The sequence below is a fragment of the Hordeum vulgare genome, chromosome 3H (genome assembly GCF_904849725.1).
Source record: "Hordeum vulgare subsp. vulgare chromosome 3H, MorexV3_pseudomolecules_assembly, whole genome shotgun sequence".
NCBI lineage: Eukaryota > Viridiplantae > Streptophyta > Magnoliopsida > Poales > Poaceae > Hordeum > Hordeum vulgare.
In genome coordinates this window covers 10949536-10967158 of record NC_058520.1, presented here as the reverse complement: position 1 = coordinate 10967158, position 17623 = coordinate 10949536, and the positions used below count along the sequence as shown (strand labels likewise).

General features: G+C 46.1%; 3 protein-coding genes across 9 annotated transcripts; 2 read left to right on the top strand and 1 right to left on the bottom strand.

Moving 5' to 3' along the window:
• The first annotated feature begins 234 nt into the window (after positions 1-234).
• On the top strand, positions 235-4050 carry LOC123442494 (transcription factor BHLH6-like). Of its 5 annotated transcripts, none has more exons than XM_045118557.1 (5): positions 240-360; positions 498-711; positions 808-1074; positions 1812-1982; positions 3693-4050. In XM_045118557.1, exons 1-5 carry the CDS (start codon positions 263-265, stop codon positions 3768-3770), a joined length of 828 nt encoding a protein of 275 aa, XP_044974492.1. In that variant the 5' UTR covers positions 240-262; the 3' UTR covers positions 3771-4050. The 5 variants fall into 5 exon arrangements, with proteins under 5 accessions (XP_044974493.1, XP_044974492.1, XP_044974490.1 ...); XM_045118555.1 differs by having other exon boundaries at positions 465-711; XM_045118556.1 differs by having other exon boundaries at positions 240-372.
• Positions 4051-5843: 1793 nt separating this feature from the next.
• Positions 5844-9226, top strand: LOC123442492 (alpha-ketoglutarate-dependent dioxygenase alkB). Of its 3 annotated transcripts, XM_045118551.1 has the most exons (7): positions 5844-6065; positions 6144-6325; positions 6957-7312; positions 7679-7817; positions 8354-8420; positions 8496-8617; positions 8722-9226. In XM_045118551.1, the coding sequence occupies exons 1-7, from the start codon at positions 5959-5961 to the stop codon at positions 8859-8861; spliced, it is 1113 nt and encodes a 370-aa protein (XP_044974486.1). In that variant the 5' UTR covers positions 5844-5958; the 3' UTR covers positions 8862-9226. The 3 variants fall into 3 exon arrangements, with proteins under 3 accessions (XP_044974486.1, XP_044974487.1, XP_044974485.1); XM_045118550.1 differs by having other exon boundaries at positions 5877-6325; XM_045118552.1 differs by lacking the exon at positions 7679-7817 and having other exon boundaries at positions 5876-6325; positions 6957-7316.
• Positions 9227-9346: 120 nt separating this feature from the next.
• Positions 9347-11996, bottom strand: LOC123442493. Its single transcript, XM_045118553.1, has 7 exons — positions 11824-11996; positions 11678-11718; positions 11399-11456; positions 10626-10719; positions 10035-10119; positions 9877-9942; positions 9347-9761 (listed from the first exon to the last, which is right to left on the bottom strand). The coding sequence occupies exons 1-7, from the start codon at positions 11912-11914 to the stop codon at positions 9675-9677; spliced, it is 522 nt and encodes a 173-aa protein (XP_044974488.1). The 5' UTR covers positions 11915-11996; the 3' UTR covers positions 9347-9674.
• Positions 11997-17623: the final 5627 nt, after the last annotated feature.

The following is a 17623-nucleotide window of genomic DNA, read 5'->3' as shown; positions in this document are numbered from 1 at the left end:
TAATTATTGCGAGGCGCCAAAGCTGATGGACCCCAAACATACGGAGATACTTATGGCACAACAGCAGCGCACAGATTCAGATTCCATCTCGAATTTCATTTATATGGGGGAGCAATCCGGAAATGGAGAAGCAGCCAATTACCATGCAGTAGGGCGCCAGGTGGCACCAGGATAGGGTGCTCTCGCTCGCCACGTCGGCCATGGTGGCCATGGCGCACAACAAAACCCTCGAAGGAGATGATAGAGGCGCCGAGCTAGCAGAATGAGCAGGGCAATGGAGGCCGACATGGACGCGAGCTTGGACTTCTTGGAGCTGGAGGCCCATCTCGTCTTCGATCTCGGCAGCGCCGCCGCCGACAGGTACGTGATGAGGTGAGCACAGTGGTTCAAGAAACCATCACCGCTCTTCTTCTCAATCTTGCGTCAAACCATCATTGCTGACGACGTCTGTCTACCTTGCCTAGCAAACGTTGGATTAGCTTGGCTGATTGCTGCAGCTCCTACCTGCCGGCCGAGGACTCGCTCTCCGGCCTCGACTCCTCCTGCCTCAACGACTCCGCCGGCTCGCCGGACGGCGCCACCAGCTCGCCGTCCACGGCGTCGACGAGGACGACCAGGGAGAGCAAGAACGTCGTCGAGGAGAGGGACCGGCGCAGGCGGCTCAACGAGAAGCTCTACGCCATCCGCGGCGTCGTCCCAAACATCACCAAGGTTTGCTCCACGCATGAAGAGGAATTGCGCCTACTTCGTAATCATCCCCAACAGTCCGATTTGATTGTGTTTTTCTCTTAATTTGTGCGACGTTAGATGGACAAGGCGTCCATCATCCAGGACGCCGTCGCATACATCGAGGAGCTGCAGGAGCAGGAGCGCCGGATCCTTGCCGAGGTGTCCGACCTCGAGGCCGGCGGCTGCACCGCCGTGGTCAAGTCGGAGGCCTCCACGGGCAGCGAGGGGGTGGAGAACGCCGGCGTTGGCTTCTCGCGGCGGAAGAAGATGCGGAGGACTAGCTCCTCCTCATCCATCAACGACGCCGTCGCTTCACCTGCCACGCATCCGGTCGAAATCTTTGAGGTAAATTTTGCTCGCTGGAGAAGATGAGTACTTAGGTGGTGTTTCTTTCCGAGGGACTAGATTTTTTTTAGTCTCAGGGACTAAAGAAAAAAGTCCCTTCAATAGTTTTTTTGTAGTCCCCTAAGGAAAAGTCTCTCATGTTTCTTTACCTAGGGACTAAAAGGGACTTTTTAGTCTAGTCCCTGGGCAAAGAAAACACCACCTTAGCAACTTTCGGGTCTTCGGTATATAAAAGAACGAAAATGATAAATTTTGAGTGTTCAAATTTGAAGTATGAGAATTTGAACGTTGGCAAACATGATAATTATCCGTCAAAAAAAGTAAATTGAAACAAAGTTGTCGTGTTTAACAACTGAAGTTGCCACCTCACGTTAACTAAAGTTGTCATGAAAAAGCATTCGGAATAACATGCTTAAAATCCGAACGTACGGAATTTATCGGGATCCTAAAATAATTTGATAGGAGAAGTCCAGGAAAAGTAAATCTGGTGACAATATTTCTGATGAAAAAAAAAATGAAAAACCTTGTGTATAACAGCTATGTAAACTGTTAGCAAAGCGAAATATTTGCTTAATCATATCCAGATATTTTGTGTGTGTGTGAAACATTTCATAGACAACGAAATGTTTCCAAGACAACATGGCAAATGTGAAACATTTTGGGGGCAACTCTATTGAACAAGACTATGTCAAAATATAAATTATGTCAAAACATTTTGTGGTTTATCATGTCTGCAGCTGGAGGTGACGCCCATAGAGGAGAAGCTGGCAGTGGTGAGCATGAGGCACAATAATACCCAACACGTCATGGCGAAGATGTACAAGGCGCTAGATTCACTTTGTCTCAAGGTTATCACCTCAAGTGTCGCTGTCGCTGATGGCCGCACAGTCCACACCATGTTCATCGAGGTAATCATCCGTGATTTGCTGTATTTTTCGTCCAATTAATTTATTCTTTAGTTCGTCTCCCGAGTCGATGAGCGAAAAGATTGCTCCCATCTCTTTCGTGCGGTCATTTTCGATTTCAGATGAGATTTTGTTTTACCATTTTGCACCCCAAAACACTCATGTATTATTTTGCCCCCCCCCCCACACACACACACGCGCGCGCGCGCGCATTTTGTACCTAGCTCCACCAGTGAGTGAAGGAACACTATTCATATACATTTTTTCTCGTTGCGGCATTTGGATGCAAGAGTAGCCTTAGGAATCTTGCATAATAGGAATTCGATTTCCTTCCTTTTGGGGTGGGCTGCCGGGGGGGGGGGGGGGGGGGTAAAACCATATTTCAAACATCATTCCAGCCTCATCTCTTATATTCGTGGCATAAGACGAAGGTACCTCTGCTACTTGCTCTCATCGTTGGTGGTCGTTGCTCGCCTTTGAACAACCCAAAGAGAGAAGGAAAGAAAAGCAGGGCATATTCATGTGTTTCCCATTCCTCTGTTTTTAGAAATGGATTTGCTTTTCGTAATCATATGTATTTTCCTATCTTGTGCTCCAAACGAGGCTTAAGAGGGTCACCACCTTCTCTTGTTCTTCTACAACCTCATTCAATTTGTGTATGTTCTACATTTTTGTCATTTCACGACTAAGACAAAGTGTGAGTACTATAAATCCATTATGTTCTCTTGGCACTTGGCGGGGTTATTAGAAAAAAAAACATTGTGAAGGAATTAATTTTATTTTTAGGCAGAATTTGAAGGTTTGGATGACAATTTTTCTTGTCTATTATTTAGTTTCTATAAAAAATATCATTGCGAAAATAGCCATAGAAGTTATCATCTACCCTATTTATGGACATATCATCTTAATGGAGACCCGCAAAGAAACCCTAGGCACCTACGAGAATCATTTACCATTTCAATCCCCTCATCGCCAATGCATGATCATGCGGTGAGAGGCAAGGGAATCACTTATCAATTTTGTACGTTCGCTTTTGATATGTTTGTGTTAGTTTTGTGTATTTGTGGTCTTGATTGCGTCATACGAAATATAGATATTTTGGCTCCATCACTATCCCAACATGGTCTATTATATATTTTTTGAATCAAAAGGGGCTCATGGTCAATTATATGTAGCCAATGGTTATCACGAGTCATTGTTTTGTGCTTTTGATATTCTTACTCGTTGATCGGGAAACTAGGCATCGGTTTGACAATCTCCTTGTGAGATGTTCAACAAGCACATGGCACATTCAAATATTTAAAATTCTCTATTCTTGAGGTGTGCAGCTCTTAGAGGCTCTCCATACCATATAAGGTTAGTCCGACCTTTTGTGCCTTCATCATCGATCGGGTAGAAGGGGAAACATCAAGATGCAATGCAATGGAGGGATCTAGAGATATCATGGATCAACAAAGTCTTATCACTGTTCTGAAAAGTGGATTACCAACAAACTTATTGCATAAATATTTCACAATTAAGCTTGATCGTGTTGCAAGTCAATATAACTATTTTTAGTTGCACTTGCTTTCATACTACTCATTAGACATATGTTGGCTTGACTTAAGCTTGTGAGCACATGGATTACAAGCATGCACATAATTTCGCTACATTTTGTGCCAATCTCAACAGCCATTTTATATTCTTTGAAAATCTAGTTATCATATTTTTCAGACGGAAGAAATGGATGGTGCTGAGACGATCAAGGAGATGGTACAGGCTGCACTCAGCCATCTCGAATTCTCGATGTGAGAAGAAGCTCAACCAAGTCCATGAGTCACTGATGAAGACTAAGTGTCTCAAAGAATACGTAATGGGCACCCCCAATTACATCATGGTGGAGAGGCATGGTTTGGTCCAATTTGATACTACAACATTCTAATAAAAGTGACTACAACTGCAGTCACTTATATGGCCCAAAAATTAGTCACTGTGCCTAGAATTTGTGTAAGCACGTGGTACTAGTACTCCCTCCCTTCGGATTTGTAAGAGTGTCTCCATACATAATCATATAGAACTTCAGTTCAGTTTACATCTTTGTGCACCACAACTACTGATATGAAATGATGACGATGACACATGCGTGTTGTCTCGACGGGTCTCTCGTTGGAGTGGTGTGTGTGGGGCATCTTGTGTGTGCCGCTCAACAGTTATGATGGTTTTTGCCCGGTTTTCGTAATTAATTGGACAATCTAGTTTTCACTAGGTTTATTCTAACTAAGTGAGCAACTCTTTTCTTCTTAATGGATGCAAGATAACTGTTATTTCAAAAAAAAAACTACTGGTATGAAATCCACACTTCAACTTTACCATGGTCGACATTGCATATTCTTTTTTTTATATTGATAAGGGTTGAAGGTAATATAATTTTGAAAGGCGATTGTGTGGCCCTGTTCATCATGATAATAGTGAGTTGCAATGTGCAGGTCCAGGTTGAATATCAAGAGCGGCTCCATGTATATCGAAACACCCACGCACTTCCGCGATGGCGGGAGATCGCCATCGATGACCTCCGCCTTGTTTTCTTCTCCGCGAGAAAAGAGCATGACACTCTCACCCGTTGTAGAGTTTTTGGTGCGCGGTGATCTCGCCATAGACATGGTAGACGATTCTTTCTGGTTGTACTCGGCAGCAGATTCTTTCGTCTCTGCCGTTGTCGTTCCTATAGCGGGCTCAATGGTGCATTCCTGCAGGTCGCGGAAGATGGCCCTTGAGGGTGAACTTTCCGGCAACCTTCCGACCCTCATGCCCGTGTCAAGATCGCCGGCCGTAATGAAAACCTAGATTGATTGATCCTTTTCTTTTTGTCTGAGATAAGAAAATAGAGCGATCAATCTGGTCGATTAACTTTCGTAGTCTCTTGAGACCTTTTTTGAGGGCCATCATCGATCAAACCTGGGCCGGACCTGGTTCCATGCACAGTTAGTTACTGGCCCACCGAAAACGGGACCCCAAATCCAAAGGGGAAAAACAAGAGCGAGAACGGCGGCGGCGGCGACACACTTGCTCGCGATGTACGTGAAAATGGAGCCGGGGTCGCCGCGGAGCGCACGGCGTTCCGACGGGCCGAGAAGTAGTACAGATGGTGGACGGTGCACGCCCTGCCATTGTTGTCTCTGCCGTTGTTGTTTCTATAGCGGGCTCAGTGGTGCATGCGTGCAGGTCGAGCAAGACGGCCCTCGCGGATGATCTTTCTGGCGGCTCCCCGGGCTCAGTGGTTCACGCCCGTGCCAAGATCGCCGGCGGTAATGAAAACCTAGATCGATCGATGTTTTTTGGTCTGAGATGAGAAAATAGAGCGATCGATCGATCTGGTCGATTAACTACTAGATGTGGCAACCAATGCCGTCGGTGGCAACAAAGCTCGACACGGTACTGAGAAAAGGAGTAGGCTTAGCTCAGGATTCAACTGTCTCCGTTGTAGTCAATCAAGTGACTCGGCGGTGGATAGGCCCTCTCATCGGAGCCATCGTCGTCATCGTCCTCGCTCATGTAGTTGGCCATGTCGTGCCACCGTACCCAAATCCATCATTGTTGTCATCATCATTGCTGCCCCTGCACGATCATCGCCATCATCACCATCGCCTAAGTCGCTGATGCCATCATTGTTGATGCCTTGGCGCCCGTTGCCATCGTCATCTCCCCCGAAGTCGTCACCTCCGATACCATGGGACCCGTCCCCGGCCTTTCCTGAGTCAATCTTTCTTGGTCGAGAAAATAGAGCGATCGATCGATCTGGTCGATTAACTTTCATGGTCTCTCGAGACCTTTTTTTTTAGGGCCATCATCGATCAAACCTGGGCCGGGCCTGGTTCTGTGCAGAGTTAGTTCCTGGCCCACCGAAAACGGGATCCCAAATCCGTGGGCCAAGACCTCAAATCCAAAGGGGAAAACAAGAGCGAGAACGGCGGCGGCGGCGGCGGCGACACAGTTGCCGACGATGTACGCGGAAACGGAGCCGGGGGCCGCCGCGGAGCGCACGGCGTTCCGGCGGGCCGAGAAGCAGTACAAGCTCTACAAGCCGCCCAGTCGCAAGGGCAGGTCCAGGTCTCTCTCCCTTGGCCCTCCGACATCTCTAGCAGGCGGAAACAGCAGAGCAGATTCAAGACTTTTCAACCGCTGCAGGGGCAAGCAATCCGGTGGCGGTGGCGGTGGCGTTGGCGGTGGCGGCGGCGGAGGGGACCTGTCCGCGGTGGTCGACTTCCACGCGCTGCTTGCTGCCGGAGAAGGCGAGCTGCCCGCCGGGATCCGGAGGTGCCACCGCGCCGGCTTCCACCTGCCCGTGTTCTGCTTCCTCGACCGGCCAGGTAACTCCCAGTATTGCTCTGTTTTCGATCCTTGTGATTGTTCACGCTCCAGCTCGGATTTTTCTTCGTACCATCTACCAGCTCAGGACATGGCGTACGTTCAAACAGTGGCAACTTGCAGAATTTTAGCAGGGGAGCTATTAGTTTCCCGCTTCATGGATGTACTCCTGATGAAATTTCTCTTATTTCTCTGGAGGGTCTACTGGTCATCTCTGAAAACTGTCGCTACTCTTCATCCTGCTTCTAGTTTTGGGTCATCAGATCATGTCTTGATTCTTTGTTCCAGTGCTTGTGCAGTTTTCACATCAGCGCCAACTTTGTACCAAACATGAGCGGTAGAGTATGTGAAATTCTGATACCCAACTCATGGTTTCCCTTAGCCCCTCCGATATGGCACATATGCCATGCCTGAATTATCATGTCAGCAAGTCCTTCATCATGAGTATATCTTTACATCTGTATCCAAAAAGGAGTACGAATGGTATCATAACTTTTGAGTAATTAGGGTTTTGCTTGCCTATTTATGTCAATATTTCAGCCTCCAACACTTGATCGTCATCCTAATACCCCATTACACTGTCCATCTGTGAAATAAGTACTGATAATACCCTTTGCGTCTTAATTTCTGTAGGATTCTATTTCATCCCCGGTGCTCTATCTACTGAGGAACAGTGCTATTGGATCAGGGAAAGCTTGAAAACATTCCCACAGCCGCCTAATAGAACCAACTTGACTGCTGCGTACGGTCCAATTTCTGATTTGCTCGTTGCTGCTAAAAATCAAAAGATTTTGGTTGAAGTGGAAAGTTCTAATGGCCAAGAAAGAGATGAGCAGAGTAATGTTGGGGAAAATGCATATCCGGGTAAATTCAAATTTGTAGATGGCTCAGAGGTCCAAAAGGAGGAAAGACCTAAGTCGACCACAGCAGCTGCCCTTGTGCGCAAACTCCGGTGGAGCACCCTTGGCTTGCAATTCGATTGGTCAAAAGTATGTATGTACCTTTTTTTTCCTTTATGGTGGTGCTAACAATTACAGATGTGTCTTTACTTTCGCTTTTTCTTGAATTTTATTCATTTAGCATGTGGTGGTATTAAAATTTGGTGGTACTTTACATATGAATAAACCAGCATGCATATTTTTTTTCTTCAAAATATTCTGCAATTGTGACAAACATGCCCAATTCATTATAGTCTTATTATTATTATGAATTCATAACAACATTATTACGCAAGGAGCTTTGTTTGCTAATGATAGTAATTCCTTGCAAAGCTAGCCTTAACCATGATGATATCTTAAAACTATATGCTATTAATCCCAGTGTGCATACATATTAACATGTCCTGTTTCTGTCAGCGTAACTATGATGTGTCGCTTCCACATAACAAGATTCCAGATGACCTTGCTACTCTAGCCAAAAAGATGGCTGTTCCAGCTATGCCTTCTGGTGAAGAATTCACAGCAGAAGCCGCCATCGTGAACTATTATGGTCCAAGTATGTAGCTTGTCTTTTTGGACATTGAATGACCTCATAGCACCATGGCAAATTACCTCACAGCGTGTTTGGCAGTCTCAGGGAAGGGGAATGGGAATTAGCAGTGGGAGTTGGCTGGAGGGTTTGGACATGGGAAATAGTCTCCTAGTCCCATTCCCTTGTTTGGTGATTGAAAGGGGTTTTCCATGAGAATTTGATAGGGAAACTAACTAAGTAAATGGGCCCACCGGTGGTATTCCATCCCTACACATACGGAGCGAGAGCAACTAACATGACAACAGTTTTTTTCCTCTCATTTCCCATTCCCTTCCTCAATTACCAGCCCCCACTAGGGAAGAGATAAGGAGGAGTTTGACCCGTAACTCCCTTTCCCCTTCCCTCATTAATTCCCCTGTCCTCCAATCAAACAAGGGATTTTAAGTCCTACACCCCCCTAATTCCCATTCCCTGCTACAAATTGCCCCGAAACAAACACGCTATCAAAGTTGCAAGCTTGTCTCTGAACATACTGAAACAATAAGCTTTGACTTTTGAAGGTGACATGCTTGGTGGTCACGTTGATGACATGGAAGCGGATTGGACAAAACCTATTGTGAGCATAAGGTACCATGGTTCAGTTGCTCTTGCTCATATAACGATCTTACTTTGAATGTAGTCTCTTATTATTTGTTATTTTAGCTTGGGTTGCAAGTGTATTTTCCTTCTTGGAGGGAAGACGAGGGATGAAGCTCCAACACCAATGTTCCTGCGAAGTGGTGATATTGTATTGATGGCTGGGGAAGCACGAGAGCGCTTCCATGGTAATTTATTTATTTTAAATGAATACTCGGTCTTACTAAGAAAGTTAATTGAAATACCATGGACCATGAGGTTTCTACAATAACCTTTGGCTTATGTTCTACAGGTGTTCCACGGATCTTCACAGAAAGTGACCAGCAAGGTATCTCTGCGCTGGTATCAGAACTATCTGGTGATGATGACCGCTTTATCTTGGACTACATTCATAATTCAAGGATAAATATCAACATAAGACAAGTATACTGAACTGTAGCTACTTCAGTTACGATTGAAAGTTTTCTCTTGTGCTGCCTCTCTGGCCAACTCTTGAAGCGCAATAGTTTGATTAGCTGTATCTGGAGTTGGTTCTGAAATGTTGCTGGAAGGTGGGATAATTTAATTGACCAAGAGAAGTGTTCATGTTCTTTGAAAAGGGATCGGCCTCCAACAGACACAGGGGCATTTTTTTTTAATTCTGTACCCTCAGCAGAACCTCAGTTATCAGTATGTTTGTTTGGTCCTGCTAATGCAGGAGATTGTGAATCAACTAATAGCTTATTGTGTGATGTTTGACAAGCTGTTCATCTAGAATATCCTTTTTCAGAGAAATTACTTGACAAGATCTCTCTTTATCTGATTTGTTGAACACAAGTTGTATTCTGCTGTGGAGATGGACAAGCTGCATGTAGAATGGTCTGATGTATTCATATTTTTCTCATTCTGTGATACATTGAATGCACTGTGCCAAAATGTACATTAAATATATTCTCATATTCAAATATAGGAAAGTTCATATCATGCTTGGGCACAATTCAAAATGCTGATAATATTTAGTAGAACACATGTAGCCTTTTCGCTGAACAAAGCGCATATTACATAAAGTAAAACCGGATGACAGTTATTTGCTTCGTGTATAGGGCAGATTACAACCATCAGCTATAGTAGAGGGAGAAGAGACTGGATGGGATGTAAATCCCTTATCTCTTAGGCCATGTTCGGTTAATTCTCTAACCAAAGGGATAAATCCCTTTAAACCTCTCCAAACCCTGCCTGACCGAACAAGCCCTTAAAATATGTGATCTATTTCTGAACAATTCCTTTGATCTGCTCCGGAGTCAAGACCGATGCACTAGGATCGAAATCAGCATGCTCCAACTGCTTGCGCAACTGCATTGACGATGAAGTCGAGATAAGCGTTATGCATTGCTTCTTCTACTCATAAACAGTTAGAACAAAGGCATGTGTATGTTTCAGTGAAAGGGCGCAAGCATAGAGCACATACAGTCTCAAGTATGTCAGATTGGCTCTCGGGACTGTATTTTCTAATTTGTACTAACATCTCCAGTTGCTGCAACAGCAATCAAAAGGAAACAATTATCATCTTGAAGAAAGTTAAGCTGGATGTTTAGAAAAGGCACTATGGAAATAATGTTGCTTCACCTGTTGTTGTAATTCCTGTTGAGTGTGCATTTTCTCGGCAAATTCTAGAGGCTCAAGCTCGGCCTCATCAATAGCCATCTCTTCTCTATCAAATTAAATGGCAAAAAAAAATCAGAACCTGGCTTTTAGACAACAATCCAAGTCAAGCTCGTAAACCACAAACATTCTTGCCAAAGAGCAGGTACTTGTGACTGTATTTCCATTTTACTTGTTTTGTTTTATGGTTGGCACATTAACTGATAGCTCCTCGAAAATAAATAAAAGAGATGGCACAGCATTACACATATCAGTGTGGGCAATTTTCAAACTTGCTCTACTATATCAGTGGTTTCATTTACCAACATTACAACGCACTACGTCAGCTAATTATTACAAGAGATTATGCAACATTGGAAAACCAATACGTGAAGCTACGTGATGTAATAACATACACAAATGTGGTCGGGAAACTGCTAAATCCAGAATAATGAATAAAGACATTCAGCTTTACTGGCTGTAACAGACTTTTTCCTCTTACCCCACTAGATAGTTATACCACATATTTAGACGGAATTGTAGAAAATATACTGTAACAAATTAGGAGGCTCTCACTTGGCAACAAATTGGTAGAACTTAATCATCAAGTCCATGTCATTCTCATACACGACGTTCACCTTTCCCAGGCAAGCAATACCAAAACTTGGATCTGATGTTCAGAAATTACATGTCAGCACAAGGCATGCATGAAACATATCCATATATGTCAGGATAAAGAAGATCATGATTTATTGAGAACATTCTAAAAGAAAAATGAATCAGCAATTTAATTAAGTACACACGTGAAAGTAGAAGTTCAAGTTATGTACATTTACAAAGCAATTTACAGACTTGACGCATCAAGGACTCCATGGAACTAGTGTTGTTTTTTAGCACAGGCAGAATTGATTCCAAAGCACTGAAGATTACAAATATGATGCATCTGGACACAATTGAAGTAGAAGTACAAACATATTGCTATGTCTTCACATTGGGCATCTTCAAGCAACCGAATATTCAAATTCCTACTAAATGAACACATTTAATAGCTTAACAGTAACTCTATATATGGCACATATACTCGCTGTCAAGACCTATCATTTGACAGGAAGTATGGACATCTTCGCTCAATAAACTAAATGTCCGTACACCTGGACATGTTAGATGGCTTTACAATATATAATACCAAAAGTTGGAACACTTTCTAACTGGAACATGCCTACATTCTGCATCTGGGCATCACTGCTAGCATAGATATGCTAGGGTGTTGCCAATTCTAACTTCACATCTGCATAAGTTAAGAAAATTGCTAGAGCAAGCAAAGCAGAAAGGCATAGAGCATATAATACCGATCCCCATCTCGCGAAGAATCTCCTCCTGTACCTCGGTGGTCACTGCCACAGCTTCCTGTGAGAAGACACACTGTACTGTAAGAGGCTTCACATGAACTAGTAAACCATCTGTCCAAGTAGACATTCCATTGTCCAAACTGAATGAAATTACAGAGGGCCGAATGTATGTTCAGTCAAATTCAGTACTCTACTACCACCTAGTTATTGCGCTTGCACAAAGCACAGGTACTGTTGTGAGAGAGGAATACGAGCGGATGAACCGGGGGGAAATCCTACCTGCTTTTCGCTGACGGCGTCGGCGATTCGGTCCTTGAACTCTGAGACTCGGCGACAAAAGACCGCGAATTTTTAGAGAAAAGGGAGGAAAGCGGCGGCGGATCAGAGAGGAAAGTAAAGCCGCGGGATGGGATGGGGTGGGAGACCTGGGAGCGCGGTGAGGAAGGAGAAGCGGGAGAAGAGGTGGAGCAGCTGCTCCCTCGTCATCATGCTCTCGCCGCCGGCCGCCGTCGCCATGGCAGCTCCCCACCCCACTCTCTCTCCTCGAGTCCTACGGTCCTACCAAACCTTTGTGCGGCTCGTGTTGCTCTGGGAAGAACCAAGAGCAAATGAATCTGGATCTCTTAGGCCATCTCCAACAGTTTGTTGGTTAGCTTGGTAAAAATATGTCATGTCATCAGCCAACACCTTAACATACAAGTACTTCAATGGATTGTATCTAGTTTGTTTAATAAAATGTGAGGCAATAAATAAGGTGCTCTCTCATTCTACATTGGAGCTTGTGCAAGGGTGTTGGTTAATTTACATACAACCTTACTCTCTTTTCTCATTTATTGCATGACACATCATCAAAAATCATATGTGTTAAAATTTACCAACAACTATCTTATAATCATTGAAGATGCCCTTATGGGCGGCCGTACAGGGCTCGCTTAGGGCCTCTTTGTTTAATTATTACCCCCTCCGTTTTTAAAAATAAGGTGTATTAGTTTTTCAAAAGGTCTGTTGTTGTGTATGTTTGACCAACTTTGTAGCAAAGTATATTAATATTTAACATATTTAATATATCAAATATATGATGAATTCAGTGAAAATGATTTGGTATTCTACGCATTAATATATATATTTTTGTATACTTGGACAAAGTTAGAGAAGTTTGAATTTTTGAAAAAAATATACACGTAATATTTAGGAATTGAGGGAGTATAAAATAATGATACTCAAAAGTTCCAAAATACCCCTCAAATATCAAAACTTCAAAAAATTATGATTCTTGCGAAAAAATAGGATTCTGGTCCAACAATCTCCAGCCCTTAGGTTTGAACGAATTATATGAATTTCCAATGGATTGCTTTACTACACTAAAATTGCATTAGATTCTTACAAAGAGGTTAGGCATCTTCGTAGAACTCCTTGTAGTGTTAATCTCTATAGAAACATTTCACTGTTTTCTAGTGGTGCAACCTAACAACTTCTACCACTAAATCATGTGTTTTGATTTTTATAGGATCTTCGGTGAGATGGCATCTGTTGGAAATATGCCCTAGAGCCAATGATAAAATAGTTATTATTGCATTTTCTTATTGAAGATAATCGTTTATTATTCATGCTAGAATTGTATTGATTGAAAACTCACATATATGTGTGGATACATAGACAACACACTGTCTCTAGTAAGCCTCTAATGGATTAGCTCGTTGATCAAAGATGGTCAAGGTTTCCTGACAATAGTCAAGAGTTGTCACTTGATAAGGGGATCACATCATTAGGAGAATGATGTGATGGACAAGACCCAAACTATGAACGTAGCATGTGATCGTGTCAGTTGATTGCTAATGTTTTCTGCATGTCAAGTATACATTCCTATGACCATGAAATCGTGTAACTCACTGACACCAGAGGAATACCTTGTGTGTATCAAACGTCACAACGTAACTGGGTCACTATAAAGGTGTTCTACGGGTATCTCCGGGTGTGTGTGTTGAGTTGACATGCATCAAGACTGGGATTTGTCACTCCGTGTGACGGAGAGGTATCTCAGGGCCCACTCGGTAATACAACATCACAACAAGCCTTGCAAGCAATGTGACTAAAGAGTTAGCCACGGGATTTTGTATTATCGAACGAGTAAAGAGACTTACCGGTAACGAGATTGAACTCGGTATCACTACTGGAATTGAGAATTTTGCCGTCTGCCTTGCCTTTGCCGTCTGCTCACGCATGGCAAAGGTACTCTTTGCCGTCAGTTGGCACAGTGCTGACGGCAAAGAGGTGGCTGATGACAAAGGTTTTATTTGCCGTCGGCCACCTCTTTGCCGTCTGCTGGCGGACGGCAAAGGAGCCCCATGCGGACGGCAAAGGGTGGGCAGACGACAAAGCCCCCCCAACGGCCGAAACCCCACCCTCACCCACCCCGCCCCTTTGCCGTCCGCCACCCTCCCTTTGCAGACGGCAAAGGGGGCATGACCCTAACGGCTCCGGCGCCTCTAACGGCTCCCACCCCGCACCCAATCCCTGCCCGCCTACCCCCCCCCCCCCCTCTCTCTCTCGCGCGCGCCATCGTCTGCCCACCCGGCCGCCGCCGTAGCTCCCCTCCCCAGCCACCCCGCGCCGCCGCCCTCCCGGCCGCCGCCCCCTCCCACCTTCCTCCCGACCGCTGCCCCCCTCCCACCTCCCTCCTGGCCGCCGCCCCCTCCCACCTCCCTCCCAGCCGCCGCCGCCCCCTCCCACCTCCCTCCCGACCCCCCTCCCACCTCCCTCCCGGTCGCCGCCGCCCCCTCCCACCTACTTCCCGGCCGCCGCCCCCCTCCCACCTCCCTCCCGGTCGCCGCCCCAGCCTCGCCTCCCCTGTGCCGGCGACCCCGACGCCCTCCCCTCCGGTTAGTTGCTATTTTTTCCTATTTTTTCTTCTTCTTTTTTGCTAGAAAGTCCGAATAATAAAAAGAAAAGGTAGAAAAAGTAGAAGAAGAATATGTAGTTTAGTGCTAGGTTTAGTTTTTTTTTTCTTCTGTTTTTTATGTTAAATTATATAGTTAGTTTAATAGGTAGAAAACGTAGATAGAAAAGAAAAAAATAGATAGAAAAAAACTTAGAATAAAATAAGAGAGGCTTCCTCTCTGATCTTTGCCGAAAGCACGACAGTGGAGGGCCGTTCGCCGTCGAACACACATGAGTTGCGGTGCTTCCAAAGCATCCATGCTGTGAGGAGGGTTGCCGTGGCGAGGCCCTTGCGCATAGCTTTAGGCGTGTCCAGCTTGGTTTGCATCCACCAGTCGTTTACGGAGGCCTCTTGGTCCGGCGGCCGGCATGTCAAACGCAGCCAGGAGAGCGTGTCATGCCACACCTGCCGCGAGAAGGGGCAGGTGACTAGCAAGTGGCGCGTCGTTTCATGCTCTTGGTCGCAAAGGACACAGCGTGGATGGTGTTGAAGGCCGCGGCGGCGCAGACGGTTCGCTGTCCAGCACCTGTCTAGATTGGCAAGCCATTGGAAGAACTTGACGCGGGGTGGCGCCCAGCTTTTCCAGGTCAGCTTCCATGCATCGCAGCTAGTGGAGCCTTGGAAGGTGACGAGGTACGCACTACGCGCAGAGTAGCAGCCATTTGAAGTCCACCTCCAGATTAGCTGGTCCGGTCCCTCGGTGAGAACAAAGCCTTCGGTTTCGCGCCACAGCAGCAAGTATTGGCCTATTTCATGGATGCCTAGGTGGCCGTGGATGTCTCTAGCCCAGGTATTCATGGATGATAAACTAGAAGAAAAAAGAAGAAGAAGAAGAAGAAGAAGAAAGAGGAGAGGAGGAGAAAGATAAAAGAAAGAAGAAGAAGAAGAAGAAGAAGAAGAGGAGGAGGAGGAGGAGAAAAAAGACGAATAATAATAATAAGATGATCAAGAAGAAGAAGAAGAAAAACAGGAGAGAGGAGAAGAAGAAAGAAGAGGACCCTGACCCCCGACCCGCGGCCCCCGACCACCGGCGCCCGACGCCACCAACCCCCGACCCTCGACCCCCTACCTCCGACCCCACTGACACCCGACTCCCGACCCTCGACACCCGACACCACTGACCCCCGACACCCGACTCTCGACCCCCGACGCCCGACGCCACCAACCCTCGACGCCCCGACGCCACCAACCCCCGACCCTCGACCCCCGACCCCCGACGCCACTGACACCCGACTCCCGATCCCCGACCCCCGACGCCCGACACCACTGACCCCCGACCCCCAACTCCCGACGCCCGACACCACTGACCCCCGACCCCCGACCTCCAACCCCCGACTCCTGACCCCCGACCCCGACCCCCGACGCCACTGACCCTCGACCCCCGACCCCCTACCCCCGACCCCCGACGCCACTAACCCCCAACCCCGGGCCCCCGACACCTCTTTGGCCTCTTGTTGATCGAAAAGACCCCAACCCCCGACGCTAGTGACCCTCGACCCCCGATGACACTGACCCCCGACCATCGACGCATTTAACCCGACTCCCGACCACCGACACCCGACATCACAGACCCTCGACGGCACTGACTCCCGACGCCACTAAGCCCCGACCCCCGACACCTCTTCTGCCTTCTGTTGAACGAGAAGGTGCTTTTCGGCCTTCTAGAGGCCCACGGGGTCATAATTTTGTAAATTATGAGTTAGGTCACATATTTTTCCGATTATGTTAACTATAAAAACATCGTATTTGTGTTGATCGTCTGAATTTCAATGTGCAGTTGTTCGACGACCTCCACGTGCGTTGGACGAGCTCCGCCCTTGCGTTTGTTGGTGAGCACAAATGACTTCTCCTCCTACCCCCTTAATTTGCTCTGTCCCGATCTTCGTGCCGATGAAACTTGCTAGCTATAGGTTTCTTCAATCATGAGTATGCGTGACCAGTATGCGTCTCCCGTTCGAAAGGGCGACATCTATAAATATGCATTTCTTTGCATATTTATAACCGCCATCCTTTCGAATTGTCCAACATTATCCATGGACAGCCCGAGTATGTGTAGATTGGGTTTGTTTTCCCGTATGCTGTGCTCCGGATCCGATGCGGAATTTCGTCAGTGCCTCCCCTGTTGTTCTCCGGGTACACATCCTCTCTGCTTATTGCCGAGACGTGTATCAGGAGAACAGCGGGGAGGTGCTGCCGAAATTCTGCGTCGCATCTGGAGCAGAGCATGGGAAAACGAACCCAGTCTACACATACTCGGGTGGGATTAGGACCTATCTTTACCTATTAGCGTGTAGGTTGCATGGACGTAATAAAACTGACAAACTTGATTGGCGTATGAATATAGATGATGAATTATATATTTATTTCTTGTGCCCCCATAGGTAGCTAGGCAACATGAGTGATCGTGCTTGGATGTACACTGGTCACCCTAGTCAGAAAGACATGACCCATGAATGGTTAACAAAAACCAGGGGGTTTGTGAGAGCCGCATTTGCAAATGGCCAGCATAAAACATGGTGCCCCTGTCCCAACTGCGACAATTGGAAAAAGCAGACAGAGTTTGAAATGGGTAAGCACCTGCAGAAGTGGGGTTTTATGCCTAATCATATGGTGTGGACTTTTCATGGTGAGTCTGACCAACGTGCCAGAGCTGAGGTGATTCGTCGCCGCACCGACAAGCATGGTACCGGGATTGAAGACATGGTGCAAGACTTTGATGATGCTCGTGATTCGGACGATGAGATGGAGGAATCTGCAAAGGCCTTCTATGAAATGTTGGAGTCTTCAAAACGTCCTCTCCACGAGCAGACTGAGCTTTGTCAGCTGGATGCCATCGCGCAAGTAATGGCTCTGAAGGCTCAATTCAACCTAGGCAGAGAATGCTACGACGCGATGATGACGATATTTGGACGCTTTCTACCCAAAGGCCATGTACTGCCTGCAAACCTGTACCAGTCAGAGAAAATCCTTCGTGTACTTAAGATGCCCTATGAGAAGATACATGCCTGTGAGAATGGATGTGCCTTATTTAGGCTTGAGTATGCGGCCTTGAACTATTGCCCCATTTGCAATTCTTCCAGGTATATTGTGGTAGACAACGACATGGGTGAGAAGAATCAGACCAAAATCCCCATTAGTGTTTTTCGATATCTGCCAATCGTACCAAGACTTCAACGTCTTTTCATGGTCGAAGAGACGGCCAGACAGATGACATGGCACAAATTGGGCAAAAGAACCGAACTGGATGCGGATGGGAACAAGATGCTGGTACACACTTCAGATGGTTT

Bases quoted from the DNA above. Each gene is read 5' to 3' on its own strand.
- LOC123442493 (XM_045118553.1), bottom strand. From the start codon at position 11,914: ATGGCGACGGCGGCCGGCGGCGAGAGCATGATGACGAGGGAGCAGCTG. The intron at 10,720-11,398 runs GTATTATATGCT...TCTGAACATCAG, and splicing joins TCTTCGCGAGATGGGGATCG to ATCCAAGTTTTGGTATTGCT. The intron at 10,120-10,625 runs GTGAGAGCCTCC...TTAATTTGATAG, and splicing joins TTCTACCAATTTGTTGCCAA to AGAAGAGATGGCTATTGATG.
- LOC123442492 (XM_045118550.1), top strand. From the start codon at position 5,959: ATGTACGCGGAAACGGAGCCGGGGGCCGCCGCGGAGCGCACGGCGTTC. The intron at 6,326-6,956 runs GTAACTCCCAGT...TAATTTCTGTAG, and splicing joins CTGCTTCCTCGACCGGCCAG to GATTCTATTTCATCCCCGGT. The intron at 7,818-8,353 runs GTATGTAGCTTG...TGACTTTTGAAG, and splicing joins CGTGAACTATTATGGTCCAA to GTGACATGCTTGGTGGTCAC.
- LOC123442494 (XM_045118554.1), top strand. From the start codon at position 263: ATGAGCAGGGCAATGGAGGCCGACATGGACGCGAGCTTGGACTTCTTG. The intron at 373-464 runs GTGAGCACAGTG...TACCTTGCCTAG, and splicing joins GCCGACAGGTACGTGATGAG to CAAACGTTGGATTAGCTTGG. The intron at 712-807 runs GTTTGCTCCACG...GTGCGACGTTAG, and splicing joins TCGTCCCAAACATCACCAAG to ATGGACAAGGCGTCCATCAT.